We start from the raw sequence: 18,810 nt of genomic DNA on the forward strand, positions 1-18,810 counted from the left end.
CAACACACAGAGATAAAGTGGAGATTATGTTGTTTGGATATCCGCCCTGCCCTGTGTTACTCAAGGGGAAACTAAGCGATGATTAAGAATGTAGATATCATTTGCCTACAACAGCACTTGGTTATTGTTACATTTACTCAAGTATCTGTACACCTAGATCGTTTTTGTGACATTTGAGTGGAAAATACCAAACTTGTTAGCGAAATGCCATCAATTACAAATCTAACAGTTACAGAAAACTTGCAATTCATTTGGAGGTGTTTTTCTGGCCACCTGATAAATGTCAATCCAAAATGTCCTCTCTTTACCAACTGTGACAGCTTGTGAGTCTATTTATACATCATCCTGTCAAAATGTGTTGCCAGAAACAACTTATCTAGCAGAAAAAAGCTGTTTTGAGTTCTTTGTCAGGCGTTTATATTTCTGTCTGCTGGATGGATATTGTCAGCGCAATTTCAGAAGGTTGGTTGAAATCGTGTTATATTTATAATGGTGTACCACAAGGTTCTGTTTTAGGACCACTTTTATTCTCCATATATATTAACAGCGTAGGTGATAATGTGGATGAAGCAAGCTACTTTACATTTTTATGCGGATGATACTGTGATATATTGTGCAGGTCCCACCATTAAGGAGGCTGTTGTTAAATTACAGGCTGTTTTTAACACTATTCAGACTCAGTTCTCTGAATTAAAGCTTCTTTTAAATGTGGATAAAACCAAGGTAATGCTCTTTTCAAAAGCAAAAAAGACACCAGAGCCTGTTTTAGATATTGTAACTACGCAAGGAACAAAACTTGAAGTTGTTGCCTGTTACAAATACCTTGGTATCTGGCTTGATGATTGTCTCTCTTTTAAACTTCATGTCAATAACCTGCTAAAAAAACTGAGGGTTAGGCTAGGGTTCTTTTTCAGAAACAAGTCCTGTTTCTCGCTTGAGGCCAGGAAAAGGCTAGTCACTGTGACCTTTTTACCTGTGCTGGACTATGGGGATCTGGACTATATGAATGCACCTGCCCATTGCCTGGTCAAGTTAGATGCTGCGTATCACAGTGCACTGAGATTTGTGACAAACTGTAAAGCATTAACCCATCACTGTACCCTGTATGCAAGGGCTGGTTTGCTTTCACTAACTGTATACGGAGGCTCAGTCACTGGTACATTTTTATATACAAAGCCATGTTAGGGAAACTTCCATCTTATATCTGCTCCCTGATCTCACGGAGAATTGTAAGTGGCTACTGCCTGAGATCGAATGCTGTGGTTTTATTAATTGTGCCAACTGCTAGGACTGTCTTAGGGAAGACAGCTTTTAGATGCGCAGCTCCTCTGTCTTGGAATAATCTGCAAATTAAATGGAAACTGAACAATCTGGTGCCACTAAATGTTTTTAAAGCTCGGTTGGATGCTACTCAATCGGAAGCTATTGGTACCTGTTTATGTGGATAATTTTGTAAATGATGCTGTATGATGTCCTTTTGTTGTTCTATTTATGTTTTTATGTTTCATGTGGAACTACTTGAGCAGGTCTCCCTTGGAAAAGAGATCAATGATCTCAATGGGATTTTATCTGTATAAATAAAGGTTTGAAATGAAAAAATGAAATGAAATGAAAATTTGCTTAGACCGTAGATTCAATCGGCAATTGGTAAAAGCTTGATGTGAACTGAATATTTATTTTTCAGAAACAATACTCACCTCAAAATAACTTTTTATTTGTTAACCAGAAAACCAAACAGCTTTTAGTTACGTTTTAAATGCAGAGTACGCATTCATTGTAGTATTTTTACACATTTTTGCACATCTGAGGCGCAGTGGGGGTTTTGCTTCTTCAGAGGTGAAAACATGGTGTTCTCACTTTGCTACAGATGAATCAGCCTTTTGGATAAAGCAACCAACAGCAAAGAAAACACATAAACCCTTTCCCCCAAAAAACTGTTTCAGATTGAACATAGTAAAAAAAATTCAATTATATTATCCGTCCAAAAAAAACCATTACTTATAATGAAAACCACCCTTGAATGATGGGATAGTAGACTAAAAGCTTTAGTAATCCAAACTATAGCATACCCTGTATCAAGATTGATGCAAAATAAGTTAAATTTGACCTTTTTAGAGAGTTTAGCAAACATTTGGGTGTATTTTCCATATATCTGGCCCCCCTCTATCGATGTTGATGATTGACACCTCTTTTGAACCGTTAGAGCCAATAGAATCGAGTAGAAGTTCCTAAAATCCATCTAAACATTACCCATTGGTGAATGAGTGATGCGTAGCCAGAATGCCCAAAACCGGAAGCTGTCATACAGTCTGAAAACTGAAAACTATGTTATAGACATAAATATGAAGATGGATTATCAGTAATCATTTCAAAGAGACACAGAGACATTGGATTAACCTTCAGCAGCGTTGTTATCGTTGTAATGCCATTTAACACAACTTTTGATCAGAAACAGCAAAAGGTAAGACATATTTCCAGTTTTGGCTCCGTAAAGCTACGTTGTGTGTTGTCTGGGTTTGCTTCCCCTGCCGTGATCGCAGATTAATGATACTTATATTTCTAGAATCTGTGGAATCTCAGTTTGCTAGCTGATATCTTGTTTGTGCAGATCCGATAAGTAATAAGAATATTTTACCGTGAGTTCTGTGCAAAGTGCGTGAGCATTTCTTCGCTCAGGGCTAATTCAATTACCCTTGTTTCGTTTAGCTAAAAATGGTTAATATTGTCTGATAGCTGAGTTTCTTCCCGTTAAGTGGGTATGACACATTCATAGTTTGTTAAATGTTAAGAAGCCCTCAGACGCTGTTTCTTGCAAGATGTTGCGTTTTGCCCCCGGTACCGGGGGCATGGGGCTTAACTGCGGCAGAAATGGGCTTCCATAAGAGTCGTTTCTAAAGCTATGGATTAAGTTAAAGAAAGTATTTTTTATCCAGTGGATAAGAATCATCCATCAATGAAATTAATCCTCATCAATTGGATATTCACTTAAAGGTGGGTTAGGTAATTCACTTCAGAAACACTTTTTGTTATATTCCATGGAATGCTCTTAACATCTCGATAGCAATGAATATATTAAATGCTTTGACAATCAATACATACAAAAAATGCATCTGTGGAAGCTGTAGTACTGTAAAAAGCACGACCAATCATTTTAGCCGGCCCGGCTAAAATAACTGGGTGGCCTACCTGCCTGTCAGCTTTCCATATTTTATTTAACCTTTACACATAACACAGACATATAAATAAAAATATTACTGCAAGAGCAGCTGGTGATAAGGACCTCAGACAACTTCAATTTAAAACAGGCTATAGGGACAAGTGCCATCAATTTGAGGCTTGATTGAATAACATTGATTAAAAAATAAATCATACTATCAAAATACTACAACGAATGAAAATAAGCTTGAAATAATTGAAACTGTGGTTTAAATAAGTTCTTATAGGCTATTGTTGTTTTTAGATTTAGAAACGAAAACATTTTTTTAATTTATTTCTGGCATTGCTAATGATGACCTTACTACCTGTGAACGATTAGCGAGCGAACGATCAACCGAGCACAAGCGCAGGCTCCGCCAGCAACGCAGAAGTGATATGCAAAGTCACAACACTGTGATGGAGGAGAGAAGTGACTCAGGAAGAAGGCATTTGCGCAAAGAATGGAGAGAAGGCTGTGACCGAGGTCAAAAGCTGAAAAAGCACACACTTGTCCTTAATTGTTATCTTTTTTCTTTTCTTTTTTGCTTTGCCACCATAGAAATGGCAAACATCAGCAGACTGAAGATGAGCTATTAGCCCTTAGGCTCATCTGCTCCTGGAGGCCTCATTATTATTGTGGAACTGAATTCCCAATAGGACGTTTTCTGTTACAATGTGGGTTGTTGCAGGAGGCCTACATTCAAACTTTGGTATATGTCCAGGAAATGACATGTGTATACAGTTGTCGTGTGTGTGTGTGTGTGTGTGTGTGTGTGTGTGTGTGTGTGTGTGTGTGTGTGTGTGTGTGTGTGTGTGTGTGTGTGTGTGTGTGTGTGTGTGTGTGTGTGTGTGTGTGTGTGTGTGTGTGTGTGTGTGTGTGTGCGCGCGTGTGTGTGTGACTGCCCTTTGTACATGTAGCTGTGGCTGACAATACATAATGTTATTATGAATACATTTGCCTCCGAGTCCTGCATGAACTGTGCATAGACTGTATTTTAACATTGGTCATAGGGTGGTACTCGGAGAGCCAACTATTTTCTCAGGTGGTAGGTTACTTGGTGTAAAAAGGTTGAGAACCACTGCTATAGACTGTATTATATAATCAATCCTTAAGACCTTTGTTCAAACCATAAGTTCAAACCAAAATGATGCACAGACAGTGTTAATGAGTAAATGCAGTTATGTGTAAAATGGAGATACATTGCCACATAGTGGTCAAAACAAGCAGTACAGCAGAGTACAAAGTGCAAGTAGCAAAATGAAACGGACTGTGAAACCATTCATTTGAAGTATAGCCCCGCATATAAAACAATTCAGGAATTTCAAGAAGTGTGTCTGTGCATCCTCATCGGCTAGCAAGAACAGAAACGTGCACTGCTAAGCCTAAAATCTGAACTCATTTCCTGGGTTTAGGACCCATTCTAACGTTCCTGCAGCACTTCTTAACCAATAGGAATCCAGCTCACGTGACTTTCGGCCAATCGGATTCCGCGGCTCTCCCTGAGGAAGAATAAACCACCCGCCTAGAGAAAAAGCAAACATTAGTTGCTTCTCACACTGGACTCATAAAGGTCTTGCTGCGAGAGCTACATTTGCCTGTTTCCTATTTTACAACAAACTCAAGACTTCCCAACTTTAAAAAACATGGTGAGTGTAAAGATATAGGTTTTCTCAATGTGTGTATATGAACGTGTGTCATCACGTGGCGACCAAACTAGTTTCACTTACTGTTATAACTGTTAAGGAGTGGCATATGCTGATCTACATTTAAACACATTTAAAAAGCTGTTAACAGGTTAGTTAGTTAGTTAGTTAGTTAGTTAGTTAGTTAGTTAGATGGATGGATAGATGGATAGATATACATTATAGACGTTTAACAACGCCTTCTTCAATAGTTCGTTTCAACTGTAAAAGTGGTAAAATATGTGTTAATTTGACAGTCACATGGCACAATCCACATTCAGGTTTGTTCGTGGTTTCCCTGCCTGTACCCAGTTGGCAGAGGTCAGTGAACTTTCAGCCTGACACATTCCTCTTTTACCGGTGTTCCGGTTTAACTGGTTCCCCGATCAACTGGTTGACAGATGTGGAGGCGTGGCCTTCGACTGAAATACACATTTCGATCGCTTCTTCTGTCGTTTACATAAATCTTTTGGTATATTTGGCTGGATAGGAACACTTTGATGCACATTCAGTACCAGTGTGTGAGGTTGTGGTTACTATGGCGATATCCGGACGCGAACAGCGAGGACTACAAAAAGAAAAACGAGTTGACTGGGGATGTCTGTTCAAAACTTTGCGAGCTCCAATAAATCATTTAAACCAGCTATTGTTGGCAGACTTATTAATGAATATCGTTCTTAATGTGATACCAAGTCCATCTGAGACCTGTGTATACCTTCAGACAGCCTCCAAGTGAAGCACACGTTCTTTACTCACAGTTTGAAAGCAGCTTGGAGAAGTCTTCAGCTGTGTTAAGCTGTGATCCGCCCAGATTAAACTGTGTTACATCTTCTGTGGCTATCTACCAGCGATCATGTTTAATATTAAAGACACACACATACATCCCTTATAAAAACGGCATTCTGCAGCACTCATCCAGATCAAATGTGACTGAAAACTCGTCTTGCAAAGATAGCAGCAGAAATGTCATTGCTGCGTGTGCAGGGATATTTAGACTTTAAAATGCTGATGGGTCATTAATCTTGGTCTCGGCAAACAATATTAGGAATCCTCTATTCAAACTACATAATATTCAGTGTCCATCGACATGAAAATAACAAAAAAGTTCATGCTGGACTCAAACCCGAGTCCCAACAGCAAAAGTCACTCCAGCCCTGCACGTTATGAGTGCGCCACGGATCAACACAACGTATCGAACCACCACACTACAATATTCTATATTAACCTTGTTAAAAAGTTCCAGAAAAATGCTACCCGACCATCATTTATAATGTGAGCCAATGTATGTACACTTTAAGCCATAATATACATATTATAATATAGTATACTGACTGAGGTCTGTATCAAGCCTCATTAAGACCCACCGAGATCAGATATCCTAGTTTATACAAGTATAAACGGGTATAAAATCGACTCGACATCATATTAATAACGATATATGATACAAATGTAAGACTGACAACAAGAATAGTTTGTAAAGGATTTATTGACGTTAGAATTATTAACAAAGCACTTATATACTAATAAAGGACTGGCTTATCTAAAGCCAGTTGAGTAGCACTTTAAATGTTTTGGCTCTATGAAACCTGATGTACTTTATGATTCTGTTTTCTTCAAGTTTGTATCTTCTTGGTTTTATGCACTTATTGTAAGTCGCTTTAGATGAACGTGTCAGGTAAATGCAATGTCATGTAATTGACGTGAGTGTTTTGAACACTGTTATTTTATTTTTGATTCTCTGGAAGGTATCGTGTTGATCCGTGGCGCACTCATAACGTGCAGGGCTGGAGTGACTTTTGCTGTTTGAGTCCAGCATGAACTTTTTTGTTATTTTCATGTCGATGGACACTGAATATTATGTAGTTTGAATAGAGGATTCCTAATATTGTTTGCCGAGACCAAGATTAATGACCCATCAGCATTTTAAAGTCTAAATATCCCTGCACATGCAGCAATGACATTTCTGTTGCTATCTTTGCAAAACGAGTTAACAGTCCCATTTGATCTGGATGAGTGCTGCAGAATGCCGTTTTTATAAGGGATGTATGTGTGTGTCTTTCATATTAAACATGATCGCTGGTAGATAGCCACAGAAGATGTAACGCAGTTTAATCTGGGCGGATCCCATTTTCCCTGGGCGAATCACAGTTTACCTGAGAGGATCACAGTTTAACACAGCTGAAAACTTCTCCACGCTGCTTTCAAACAACGTACGCTTCACTGGGAGGCTGTCTGAAGGTGTACACAGGTCTCAGATGGACTTGGTATCACATTAGGAACGATATTCAGTGATAATTCGGACAACAATAGCTGGTTTAAATGATTTATTCGAGCGGATCACAGCTTAACACAGTTGAAGACTTCTCCAAGCTGCTTTCAAACTGTGAGTAAACAACGTACGCTTCACTGGGAAGCTGTCTGAAGGTGTACACAGGTCTCAGGTGGACTTGGTATCACATTAAGAACGATATTCAGTAATAAGTCTGCCAACAATAGCTGGTTTAAATGATTTATTGGAGCTCGCAATGTTTTGAACAGACATCCCCAGTCAACTCATTTTTCTTTTTGTAGTCCTCGCTGTTCGCGTCCGGATATCGCCATAGTAACCACAACCTCACACACTGGTACTGAATGTGCATCAAAGTGTTCCTATCCAGCCAAATATACCAAAAGATTTATGTAAACGACAGAAGAAGCGATCGAAATGTGTATTTCAGTCGAAGGCCACGCCTCCACATCTGTCAACCAGTTGATCGGGGAACCAGTTAAACCGGAACACCGGCTGTTTGAAGAGGCTGGCCTTTATTAAACTGCAACCACTGGCTTTTCAGACACACCCTGTTCACTAAAAGCACAATGGGGCCTTTTATATTTAATATGTTATGTTTTATGCATTAAAAATAAGGAACCACAGCTGTATTTGGTTTGGTTTTAGGAAAAGCATTGTCCATAGCCGCTTTCACACAAAGTACTTTGCCATACTTAGTACCCTCATGGAACTAAGTACAGATCGCGTTCACACCGGAATAAGTTCCCTGAGGGAAGATTACGCAAATGAAGCATGGATGTATAATAAAAACTGACGTCCCTTCTTCTTCTTCTTCTTCTGCTTTGGGTTTACTGGCAGGCGGGAAACCACTTCACGGCGTAAACTGCCACCCGAAGTTCCCGGAGTTGGGGACTGGCTTCAGTAGAAGCTGCTGGGACTCCCAGCAGCTTCTACTGAAGACACATTTTCGTTTGTATTACTGGGCCGGGGGAAGCTCGCGAGTGTGTTTGTGTATTTTTGCGTTTGTGTACCGGGGAAACACTTACAAGAAACACTGGCTGTTGTTATGCTTGCTGTGACGTTACATTAGTCCGTTTTCTGCTTGTAATTATGCCGTTATAAGCTTCAAAGTTGTATTTATCATCTGAATTTGCCGAAACAAGTTTAATATTCTGAAAGCCAAGACTTTGTTTATTTGAAAACAGATGAAAACAAACTGTTTTTTATATAAAGTTGAAGTGTTATACAAGTAAAACTACATTTTGCTTTAATCCCATGTAATTGTAGAATGAACACAGTCTTCCTTTGAAGATGTATAAGTCAGGTGTCTTGAGTAGTCAGAATTACCTACAAATCATTGGACACATTTGTAAATATTATTTTCCACTTGTTACCATTGTGAGTCTATTTTTATGCAGCTCTGCATGATTTTGTGGCTACAATTCAGACTAATACACTACCAGAGGTGGAATAAGTACTCAGAGTAAAAGTACAAGTACTCAGATCTTGTACTTGAGTAAAAGTAGAAGTACTCAGATCTTGTACTTAGTAAAAGTAGAAGTACCAGAGTGTAGGAATACTCTGTCACAGTAAAAGTCCTGCATTCAAAATGTTCCTCAAGTAAAAGTATTCTCATCAAAATATAGTGAAAGTAGCGACAGTCATTGTGCAGATTGGTCCATTTCAGAATAATATATATGATATGTTTTATAATGATTGATCATGAAAGTGTTCTCAAAGCTAGTAAAGGTGCAGCTAGTTTGAATGACTTTGTATACTGCAGGGTAGCTTGTGGATTTACTCCAGGTGGAACTAAAGTCTGATTTAACACTTGATTATATTTCACATAATTCATCCAGATCTGTGAAGTAACTAAAGGTATTAAATACATGTAGTGGAGGAAAAGTACACCATGTACCTCTGATTTATGTTTACTGCCAACCTAAAATTACCTCAACAATAGTAATCACTAATGTATTGAAAAGTTATTTGGCTGATTGTTGTATATCGGCTCAGACAGGTTATATGGGAGGCCCAGTCTACGTACAGATCACTCATTTTGAAATATTAAACTTAGGTTTCTTTTCTTTAATTTTTCATCCTCGTGTAGAAGGCTATCATGAAACACACATTTGGTTGTTTATAGCAAAGAACATCTGATTTAATCTGAGGTAGGGAAATAATCATTTGAGTATGTGTATATAAATATGTAATTTACAACGGCTGTAAGATGCTTGAAAAGCTAGAAAATGCACATTGAAAATGCTTGAAAAGTGCTTGAATTTGACTTTGGAAAAGGTGTAAGAACCCTGTTTAAAATCAATTCTTTGGCCGACTAGAAGCCAATGTAGAGATTTCAGAACCGGACTGATGTGATCCACTCTTTTAGTGTTAGTGAGGACACGTGCAGCAGCGTTCTGAATCAGCTGCCGTTTTCTGATGGATTTTTTTGTCAGCCCTGTGAAGACACTAAGCTTTTCTAAGTCCTGTTGTGACATTAGTTTTTTAATCCTCGATATATTCTTCAGGTGATAATAAGCAGACCTACTGACTGTTGTAATGTGGCTGTTGAAATTCAGGTCTGAGTCCATCACTACACCCAGATTTCTGGCTTTATTAGTGGTTTTGTAGTCTGCCAACTGAAGCTCTGCGATTACTTTTAATCGGTCCTTCTTTGCTCCAAAAACAATGATCTCTGTTTTTTCTGTCCTTTAAGTAGGTACTAAACCAATTTAGCGCTGTTTCTGAAACTCCCACCCAGTTTTCTAGACGGTCTAGCAATATGTTGTGGTCAACAGTATCAAAGGCAACGCTGAGATCGAATGATACTAAAACTGATATTCTGCCACTGTCTGTGTTTAAATGAATGTCATTTAAGACCTTTACAAGTGCAGTTTCAGTGCTGTGGTTAGGTCTAAAGCCCGACTGAAACACATCAAAACCGTCATTTAAAAACATGAAATGACTCAACTGTTAAACAACTTTTTCAATCAATTTGCTTAAAAAAGGAAGGTTTGATATTGGCCTGTAATTATTCATTACGGTTGTGTCTAAGTTATGCTTTTTTAGGAGCGGTTTAATTACTGCAGTTTTCAGGGCCTGTGGAAATACACATGATTGAAGAGAGTTGTTTACTATGTGTAGTATATCTGAGGCCATGCAGGGAAAAACAGTTTTCCTGTCGGAATAATATCGAGGCTACAGGAGGAGGATTTCAGATGTTGAATAATGTCTTTAGCATTTATCAGATGGAATTGTGTCATGATGTCTGGATTGACTTTAGGTGGACACAGGGACAAAACATTGGCTGTACCTGATGCAGAGGCACTGACTGGCTGTCTTAATTTGCATGATTTTGTCAGTGAAGGAGGCAAATTCATTGCAGGCCCTGGTGGATAGAAATTCTGAAGCTACTGACACCGGGGGGTTTCTTAGTCTGTCGACGGTAGCAAACAAAGCACTTGAGTTGTTTTTATTTTTGGTAATGATGTCAGAAAAGAAAGACTGTCGTGCCTTTTTTATTTCCTGATTTGTAGACGCAGAGTCTCTCTTTATATATTTCGAAGTAAACTTGGAGATTAGTTTTTCTCCACCTGCGTTCAGCTTTTCTGCTGATCGCAGGTGTTATTCTCTCTCCGTTGGTGCGCCGGGATAATGCTAATGCTAATGCCAGCAAATACAATGGCGGCTTCACAAAACTTTTCAAAGTTTTACGGGCGTCGTTTGCAATAAGCCCAGCCAATCGAAATTGGTACTTTTTTCTCCCAAGGATAGTAGCCTACCACCTCTCGAGCAGGCACTAAAAATGGGGGTAAAAGTTCTCGGAACTAAGTACTCTTTTTGGTGTGAACGCAAAATTCCAGGCACTATCGGAACTAAACGGGAAAAGTACGGGTAAAAGTACTCCGGTGTGAACGCGCCTAACGCACTGTTAATGTTATGTATGAATAATCAGCCTCTGATATAAGTGAGGAAGGGTGTGGCGCAGTGGATAGAGCCTTGGTGTTCGGATCAGGGGGTCACAGGTTCAAACCCCACTCAGCATGTCGTTGTGTCCCTGGGCAAGACACTTTACCCCAAATTGCTCCTGTGGGGATTGCCCACAGTACTGAGTATGTAAGTCGCTTTGGATAAAAGCGTGTATCGTGTAATGTAATAAGTAGCCATTTCTCAAGGGGTTGTCTGTTCCTAGGCTTAATGTGAACTTCAATCATGTGACTTTTGTCATGATGTTCTGGTTCTTAACGAAGGAGGCTTTTTTCCCCCTCATTTAAATATTGAAATATCTTTAGAGCAGGCTTCAGCATCTAATTTGCAAAACTTAGCACAAGGTTGAGCCAACCACGGCTTAAAAAAAAAAAAAGTTATAGTGCCATGAACTTCACGTCCTTTTCCCCCCCAGCGTGAGTGTCTCTCCATCCACGTCGGTCAGGCTGGTGTCCAAATTGGCAATGCCTGCTGGGAGCTTTACTGCCTGGAACATGGGATCCAGCCGGACGGACAGATGCCCAGTGACAAGACGATTGGAGGAGGAGACGATTCCTTCAACACCTTCTTCATGGAGACTGGAGCCGGAAAGCACGTCCCCAGAGCAGTTTTTGTTGACCTGGAGCCCACTGTCATCGGTAACCTCTCACTACAAAAATGCAATGATGCTGATGTGTAGATGTGTCCACCTCTTAGTCAAACGCTTACATTTATGCTTATTTCCCTTTTTTAGATGAGGTTCGCACTGGGACCTACCGCCAGCTGTTCCACCCTGAGCAGCTAATCACTGGCAAGGAGGATGCTGCCAACAACTACGCCCGTGGACACTACACCGTCGGCAAGGAGGTCATCGACCTGGTGTTGGACAGGATCCGCAAACTGGTGGGTATATTTAGAAATCTAAAATGTTAAATTAAATGATTCAGTTTTAGTTGTTGTTCTCTACCGTCCACCAGGCGCCTTGGGGGACTTCTTGGAGGAATTAGATAATCTCCTCTCACACATCCCTGAAACTGGCCCTCCCACTGTACTTCTCGGAGACTTCAACCTCCATACAGGGAAGATAGACGAACTAACATCTCTGTTAACTGCCTTTGCTTTCTCACTGTCTCCATCCCCACCAACTCATAAAGCTGGCAATGTCCTTGATCTCATATTCTCAAGGAACTGCACTACTTCTAACCTCTCTGTAAACCCGCTCCACACATCCGATCACTTCTTCATTTCATTCTCTCTACCCCTTTCCAAACATAACGAACTAATCTCTTCTCATCCTGCACCTGTCCGCCGTAACCTTCGTTCCCTCTCCCCCTCTACCTTTGCCTCATCGGTGCTCTCAGCCCTCCCTTCCTCTGACTCGTTCCAACTTCTACCTCCAAACTCTGCTGCAGAAACTCTCCTCTCGACTCTCTCATCCTCTCTGGACTCTCTCTGTCCTCTCACATCTCGGCAGGCTCGTCAGTCCCCTCCTGCTCCCTGGCTAAATGACGCACTGCGTGCTAATAGAACCCTCCTTCGGGCAGCAGAGCGGAAACGGTGGAAATCCAAACACCCTGACGACCTCCTAATCAGGCTCTCCTTTCCTCTTTCTCTGCTTCGATCTCTCATGCAAAAAGCACTTTCTTTCAAGATAAGATCCAATCTTCCTATTCTAATCCCTACAAACTATTTTCTATCTTCTCCACCCTCTTGGACCCCCCCAAAGCCCCTTCCCCCTCCTCCCTTCTGTCAAGCGAAGTTGTTAACCACTTTGAAAAAAAGGTTGATGATATTCGCTCTTTTTTTTCTGGCTCACCTTTACTCACCACTGGGTCACCTGACCCTCCTTTCACCCACACACTGACCTCCTTTTACCCTCTCTCTCCAAGTGAGGTTCTTACCCTCATTACCTCTGCCCGCCCTACCACCTGTCCTCTGGACCCTATCCCTTCAAACCTCCTTCAGACTATCGCTCCTGATATTCTACCGTTTCTCACCCATTTCATCAACACTTCTCTAACTTCTGGTCACTTTCCAAACAGTCTCAAGGAGGCAAGAGTAAACCCTCTCCTAAAGAAACCCACTCTCAACCCGTCTGATGTTATAAACTACAGGCCTGTCTCTCTCCTCCCGTTCCTGTCTAAAACACTTGAACGCGCTTTAAACAACTCTCCTGTTATCGCCATCAGAACAACCTTCTGGATCCGCACCAGTCTGGTTTCAAGGCAGGTCACTCCACAGAAACTGCCCTCCTTGCTGAGGAACTGCACACGGCTAAAGCAGCCTCCCTCTCCTCTGTCATCATCTTTTTGGACCTGTCTGCTGCATTCGACACGGTGAATCATCAGATCCTCCTTCGCACTCTCCAAGAACTTGGAGTTTCAGGCTCTGCACTTTCCCTCGTCACCTCATACCTCAAAGACCGCACCTACAGGGTTACTTGGAGAGGGTCGGAATCCGACCCTTGTCAATTAACTACAGGGGTCCCTCAGGGCTCTGTTCTCGGTCCCCTCCTCTTCTCCTTGTACACAAACTCGCTCGGATCTGTCATTAGCCCGCATAGTTTTTCATGCGGGCTAATGCTACGCTGATGACACCCAATTAATTCTGTCCTTTCCCCGCTCAGAGACCCAGGTCGTCGCACGCATCTCTGCTTGTCTAGCTGTCATCTCTCAGTGGATGTCTGCTCATCCCCTCAAGCTCAACCTTGACAAGACTGAACTGCTTTTCCTTCCGGGAAAAGATTGTCCCACTCTTGACCTAACAATCAACATCGGCACCTCTGTTGTTTCCCCGACTCAGACTGCAAGGAATCTGGGTGTGATCCTAGATAACAACCTGTCCTTCACTGCAAACATCGCTGCTACAACCCGCTGCTGCAGATACACGCTTTACAACATCAGGAGGATACGTCCCCAGCTGACCCAGAAAGCCGCGCAGGTTCTGGTCCAGGCTCTCGTCAGCTCACGCCTAGACTACTGCAACTCCCTCCTGGCTGGTCTACCTGCATGTGCCATCCGACCTCTGCAGCTCATCCAGAATGCAGCGGCTCGTCTGGTCTTCAACCTTCCTAAATTCTCCCCCACCACGCCGCTCCTCCGCTCCCTCCACTGGCTTCCGGTAACTGCTAGAATCCACTTCAAGACACTGGTACTTGCGTACCATGCTGCGAATGGATCTGGCCCTTCCTACATCCAGGACATGGTTAAACCGTACACCCCAGCACGTGCACTCCGCTCTGCATCAACCAAACGGCTCGCTGCACCCTCGCTGCGAAGGGGACCCAAGTTCCCATCAGCAGAAACACGTGGGTTTGCTATCCTGGCTCCAAAATGGTGGAATGAGCTCCCCATTGACATCAGGACAGCAGATAGCTTACACACCTTCCGGCACAGACTGAAAACTCATCTCTTTCGACTCCACTTCGAGCGATAGAACTATTAACAAAGCACTTATATACTAATAAAGGACTGGCTTATCTAAAGCCAGTTGAGTAGCACTTGAAATGTTTTTGCTCTATGAAACCTGATGTACTTATATGATTCTGTTTTCTTCAAGTTTGTATTTTGTTAGTGTAACGCACTTATTGTACGTCGCTTTGGATAAAAGCGTCAGCTCAATGTAATGTAATGTAATGTAGTGCCAAGTAGGTTGTCACATAAAAGGAATTTGAACCGATACTCTATCTCCTGCACCCTTGGTCTGACCACACCCATATTCAAACTGCCTTAATTTTAACCTATACTACTGGAACAGTTTTGATTATTCATATGCTGCAAACACAAAGGCATTTTTACGGGACTGCGTCCAAAGCAAGATGGCGAAATCCTGGCTTGATTTACCAATTTAATAATCTCTGTTGTAGAACTTCCTGAGCATGTTGAACTCTTAGTACATGGCTTTCAGTCAAAATGTCCCTGAGGGCCATGAGAAAGCTTTGCCAAGATGAAGCACACTGACACTGACTCTGAAGCTGAAAACAATACCAATGTCTCTGACATAGCTGGGGAAAAGCTAAACAGTGTTTCTAAATGTTCTTTATATTCAGAACGTTTTTAGTACGTTTCATTCTCTTTGTTTCAGAGTTAATCCAAAAGATGTGTAACGCATAACTAATATTTTCGTTGTCTCTTCCTTTGTTTCAGTCGGACCAGTGCACCGGTCTTCAGGGTTTCCTGGTTTTCCACAGCTTCGGAGGGGGCACCGGCTCTGGTTTCACCTCCCTACTGATGGAGCGTCTGTCTGTCGACTACGGAAAGAAGTCAAAGTTGGAGTTCGCCGTCTACCCAGCTCCCCAGGTGTCCACCGCTGTGGTGGAGCCCTACAACGCCATCCTCACCACCCACACCACCCTGGAGCACTCTGACTGTGCCTTCATGGTTGATAACGAGGCCATCTACGATATCTGTCGTAGAAACCTCGATATCGAGCGTCCCTCTTACACCAACCTCAACAGGTTAATGAGTCAGATTGTGTCCTCCATCACTGCATCCCTTCGCTTTGATGGTGCCCTCAATGTTGATCTGACAGAGTTCCAGACCAACTTGGTGCCCTACCCCCGTATCCACTTCCCTCTGGCCACCTATGCCCCTGTTATCTCTGCCGAGAAAGCTTACCATGAGCAGTTAACGGTGTCAGAAATCACCAATTCCTGCTTTGAGCCAGCCAATCAGTTGGTAAAATGTGACCCACGCCACGGTAAGTACATGGCCTGCTGCCTTTTGTACCGTGGTGATGTGGTGCCCAAAGATGTGAATGCTGCCATTGCAACCATCAAAACCAAGCGCTCCATCCAGTTTGTGGACTGGTGCCCCACTGGCTTCAAGGTGGGCATCAACTACCAGCCGCCCACTGTAGTTCCTGGTGGAGACCTGGCCAAGGTGCAGAGGGCTGTGTGCATGCTGAGCAACACCACTGCTATTGCAGAGGCCTGGGCTCGGCTGGACCACAAGTTTGATCTGATGTACGCTAAGCGTGCCTTTGTGCACTGGTATGTGGGGGAGGGTATGGAGGAGGGTGAGTTTTCTGAGGCCAGGGAAGACATGGCTGCTCTGGAGAAAGATTATGAGGAGGTTGGAGCTGATAGTCTGGGGGATGAGGAAGGAGAGGAGTATTAGAAAGGCATGCATTCCACTTTATTGATCTCTGTGCCAAGGTTCAGAAAATAAAATCTGTTTGTATTTATTGTTTGCACTCTTTTTTTTTTTATACAATCACTCTACTCTCATAACCTAATCTGCCTCAAATACTATGAACTGAACGCCGTTCAAAATGGCAACACACTGCTCCTAACACAGGATGGGTCAAATGCAGAGAAACAATTTCCCCACGAGAGATTAATAAAGTATATCAATATCATCAAACCGAATATTCACTTAATGGTCACGTCATTCTAAAAATGTTTTCATAATACAGAGCTAGCACTGTCAAACTAATCTAAAATAAAAATACAAAATGGTTGCATATAGTTTTACTTCCAAATACATTTGACATAATCAGATTATTTCAATATCATTTTCAGATTTAAATGTCATCTGCTCTATCCTAAATGTACTCGAGAGTTTAAAATCTGAATTCAACCATGGTAAGTATATTAACTCAAATGGACATACTTTAACACCCATTCCTTTTTTTATTCTGGCACTCTGGCACGGACAACAGGGCCAAGTTGATCCCAAAATGGGGTTGAGGTCAGGACTGCAGGGTTGCGTTCCAATAGTCCATTTAGTTTAGGAACCTTCCTAACCAAGTGAAATGACCCGGAAGTACGTCAGTGGCAGCCATGTTAAGTGCCGTTCCAATTCTCTAAATGAAAGGAGGTTTCAAACTTCCTTTATAACCTCCTTAGCTTAGGAACCACTGGACCTCCCTTACCGAAAGGAGAGGTGAAAATGCTGCCCCACAATGCATTGCAGCCGCAGCATTTGCCGTCACACAACAGTCGGCCGTTCACCGAAACAACCGATTATGACCGAGAAATGATATCATGAAAGTTACGGTGCTTATTAAACATTTTAAAACGTAGGTGGTAAGTTGCCAAAGTGCTTTGTTTTGAACGTTCATCAGTATTATCAAAAAGAGAAATACGAACGTTAGTTTTTACTGAAATTATCAAATAAAGTCAACATTGCACAGTTACTGAGCTGTGTGGGGTTTGTTCAACTTTTAAAAGATGTTTGAATAGTGATATACACAGTGATAGATGTTAAGGACTAACGTTTATAATAGCCTAAATACATTTGTATTTATTTTAAGATCTTTTCATAGTTCATACAATCATACGTATTGGGATCATTTGTATTAATGTACCGGAGGGAGAGGGTGACGAGCATACGTTTCACTTTCCTTTTTTATTTGAATTCCAACTTTTGTCATGAAGATAGTTTCTCTGTTGTCCACGTTCATAAAGCATAAAACAACAGCGTCAGAGCACGGTGCAGAGTCTCGAGATGAGTTTACAGTAGTCCCTCGTTCTTATTATACATCCATGTAGTCCGCTGTATAGAAAACTGTAGTTTCCATAGTTTCCCATGGATGTATAATAAGAACTGGATACAGCGTGGGAGGCGGGGCCTCATTCATTCCTATGAGAGTTGCTCATTAGCGCATGATGATAAAATCATAGACATATAAAGAAAGAGACATCTTTATATGTCTATGGATAAAATGGCCCAACTTTTGAGAGAGTGAAACGTCACAGATAACCCGGCATGCCTGAGAAGTACCCGTATGTGCGCTCATAGCGCATGCGCAACTTTAACCAAAATGCTCGTTCACATCAAGCACGTCAATTTGCGTACACATAACAGCACCGTGCGTTCATGACAGCATGGTAATAGTTTGTTATTATGATGGATTGTATGGAGTCAGATTTGGGTCAATATTCTAGCGCGTAAAACAAGCTACTCACGAGCGGAAAATATGATTTTACACGCGCATAAAATGACTCGCGCGCAGATTAAACCCCCGCGAGCGGCTATGCGCTCGCGAGAGAGACAGCCCTCTTGCTCCCTCGCGGGAATGTCAGCCACTCGCTCGCGGAGTCTGTCTACGCGCGCGTGAAAAGTTTCTGACACTTTGGGGCGGAGCCACTGAACTTTGATTGACAGCTGCCAGGAACCCCGGAGTTGCCAGGTTTGATAAATGCCTGAACTACCAAGAGCCGAGGAGTGACAGCTGCAAGATCAGTTGGACGAGATTGAATGGTAAAGTTGTCCATAAAAAAACTATTATATTCGTAAAGTGTACAGCTAATATATATATATCAATTCATTTGATATAAAAAAATTACATTAATTCTAGGAGTGCAATACTTTTACAAACACTATAGTAATAATATGCATTCATTATGACAATATCATACTATTACTATCGGAGTGTTCTATAGTGTGTTCAAAAAACAACTACAGAAACACTATATTATACTATAGTAGTACTATTTAAAATAATATAGTCTTAATACGGAAACACCAACAAAAACACTATAGTAATACTTTTACAAACACTATAGTAATAATATGCATTCACTATGACAATATCATGCTATTAGGAGTGTTCTATAGTGTGTTTAAAAAACAACTACAGAAACACTATATATTATACTATTTAAAATAATATAGGAATACTACAAAGATCTAGATACAGAGTATTACTATTGAAATATTATAGGGCTACTATAGCTAATAAAATGGCACTAC

The 18,810-nt window shown here is 41.5% G+C and overlaps 1 protein-coding gene across 1 annotated transcript; it reads left to right on the top strand.

Annotated features, from left to right (window-relative positions):
- The first annotated feature begins 4,710 nt into the window (after positions 1–4,710).
- LOC117449176 (tubulin alpha-1C chain-like) lies at positions 4,711–16,297 on the top strand. The gene is made up of 4 exons (XM_034086627.2): positions 4,711–4,842; positions 11,550–11,772; positions 11,868–12,016; positions 15,259–16,297. The coding sequence occupies exons 1-4, from the start codon at positions 4,840–4,842 to the stop codon at positions 16,228–16,230; spliced, it is 1,347 nt and encodes a 448-aa protein (XP_033942518.1). The 5' UTR covers positions 4,711–4,839; the 3' UTR covers positions 16,231–16,297.
- Positions 16,298–18,810: the final 2,513 nt, after the last annotated feature.

The sequence above is a fragment of the Pseudochaenichthys georgianus genome, chromosome 7 (assembly GCF_902827115.2).
Source record: "Pseudochaenichthys georgianus chromosome 7, fPseGeo1.2, whole genome shotgun sequence".
Classification (NCBI taxonomy): Eukaryota; Metazoa; Chordata; class Actinopteri; order Perciformes; family Channichthyidae; genus Pseudochaenichthys; species Pseudochaenichthys georgianus.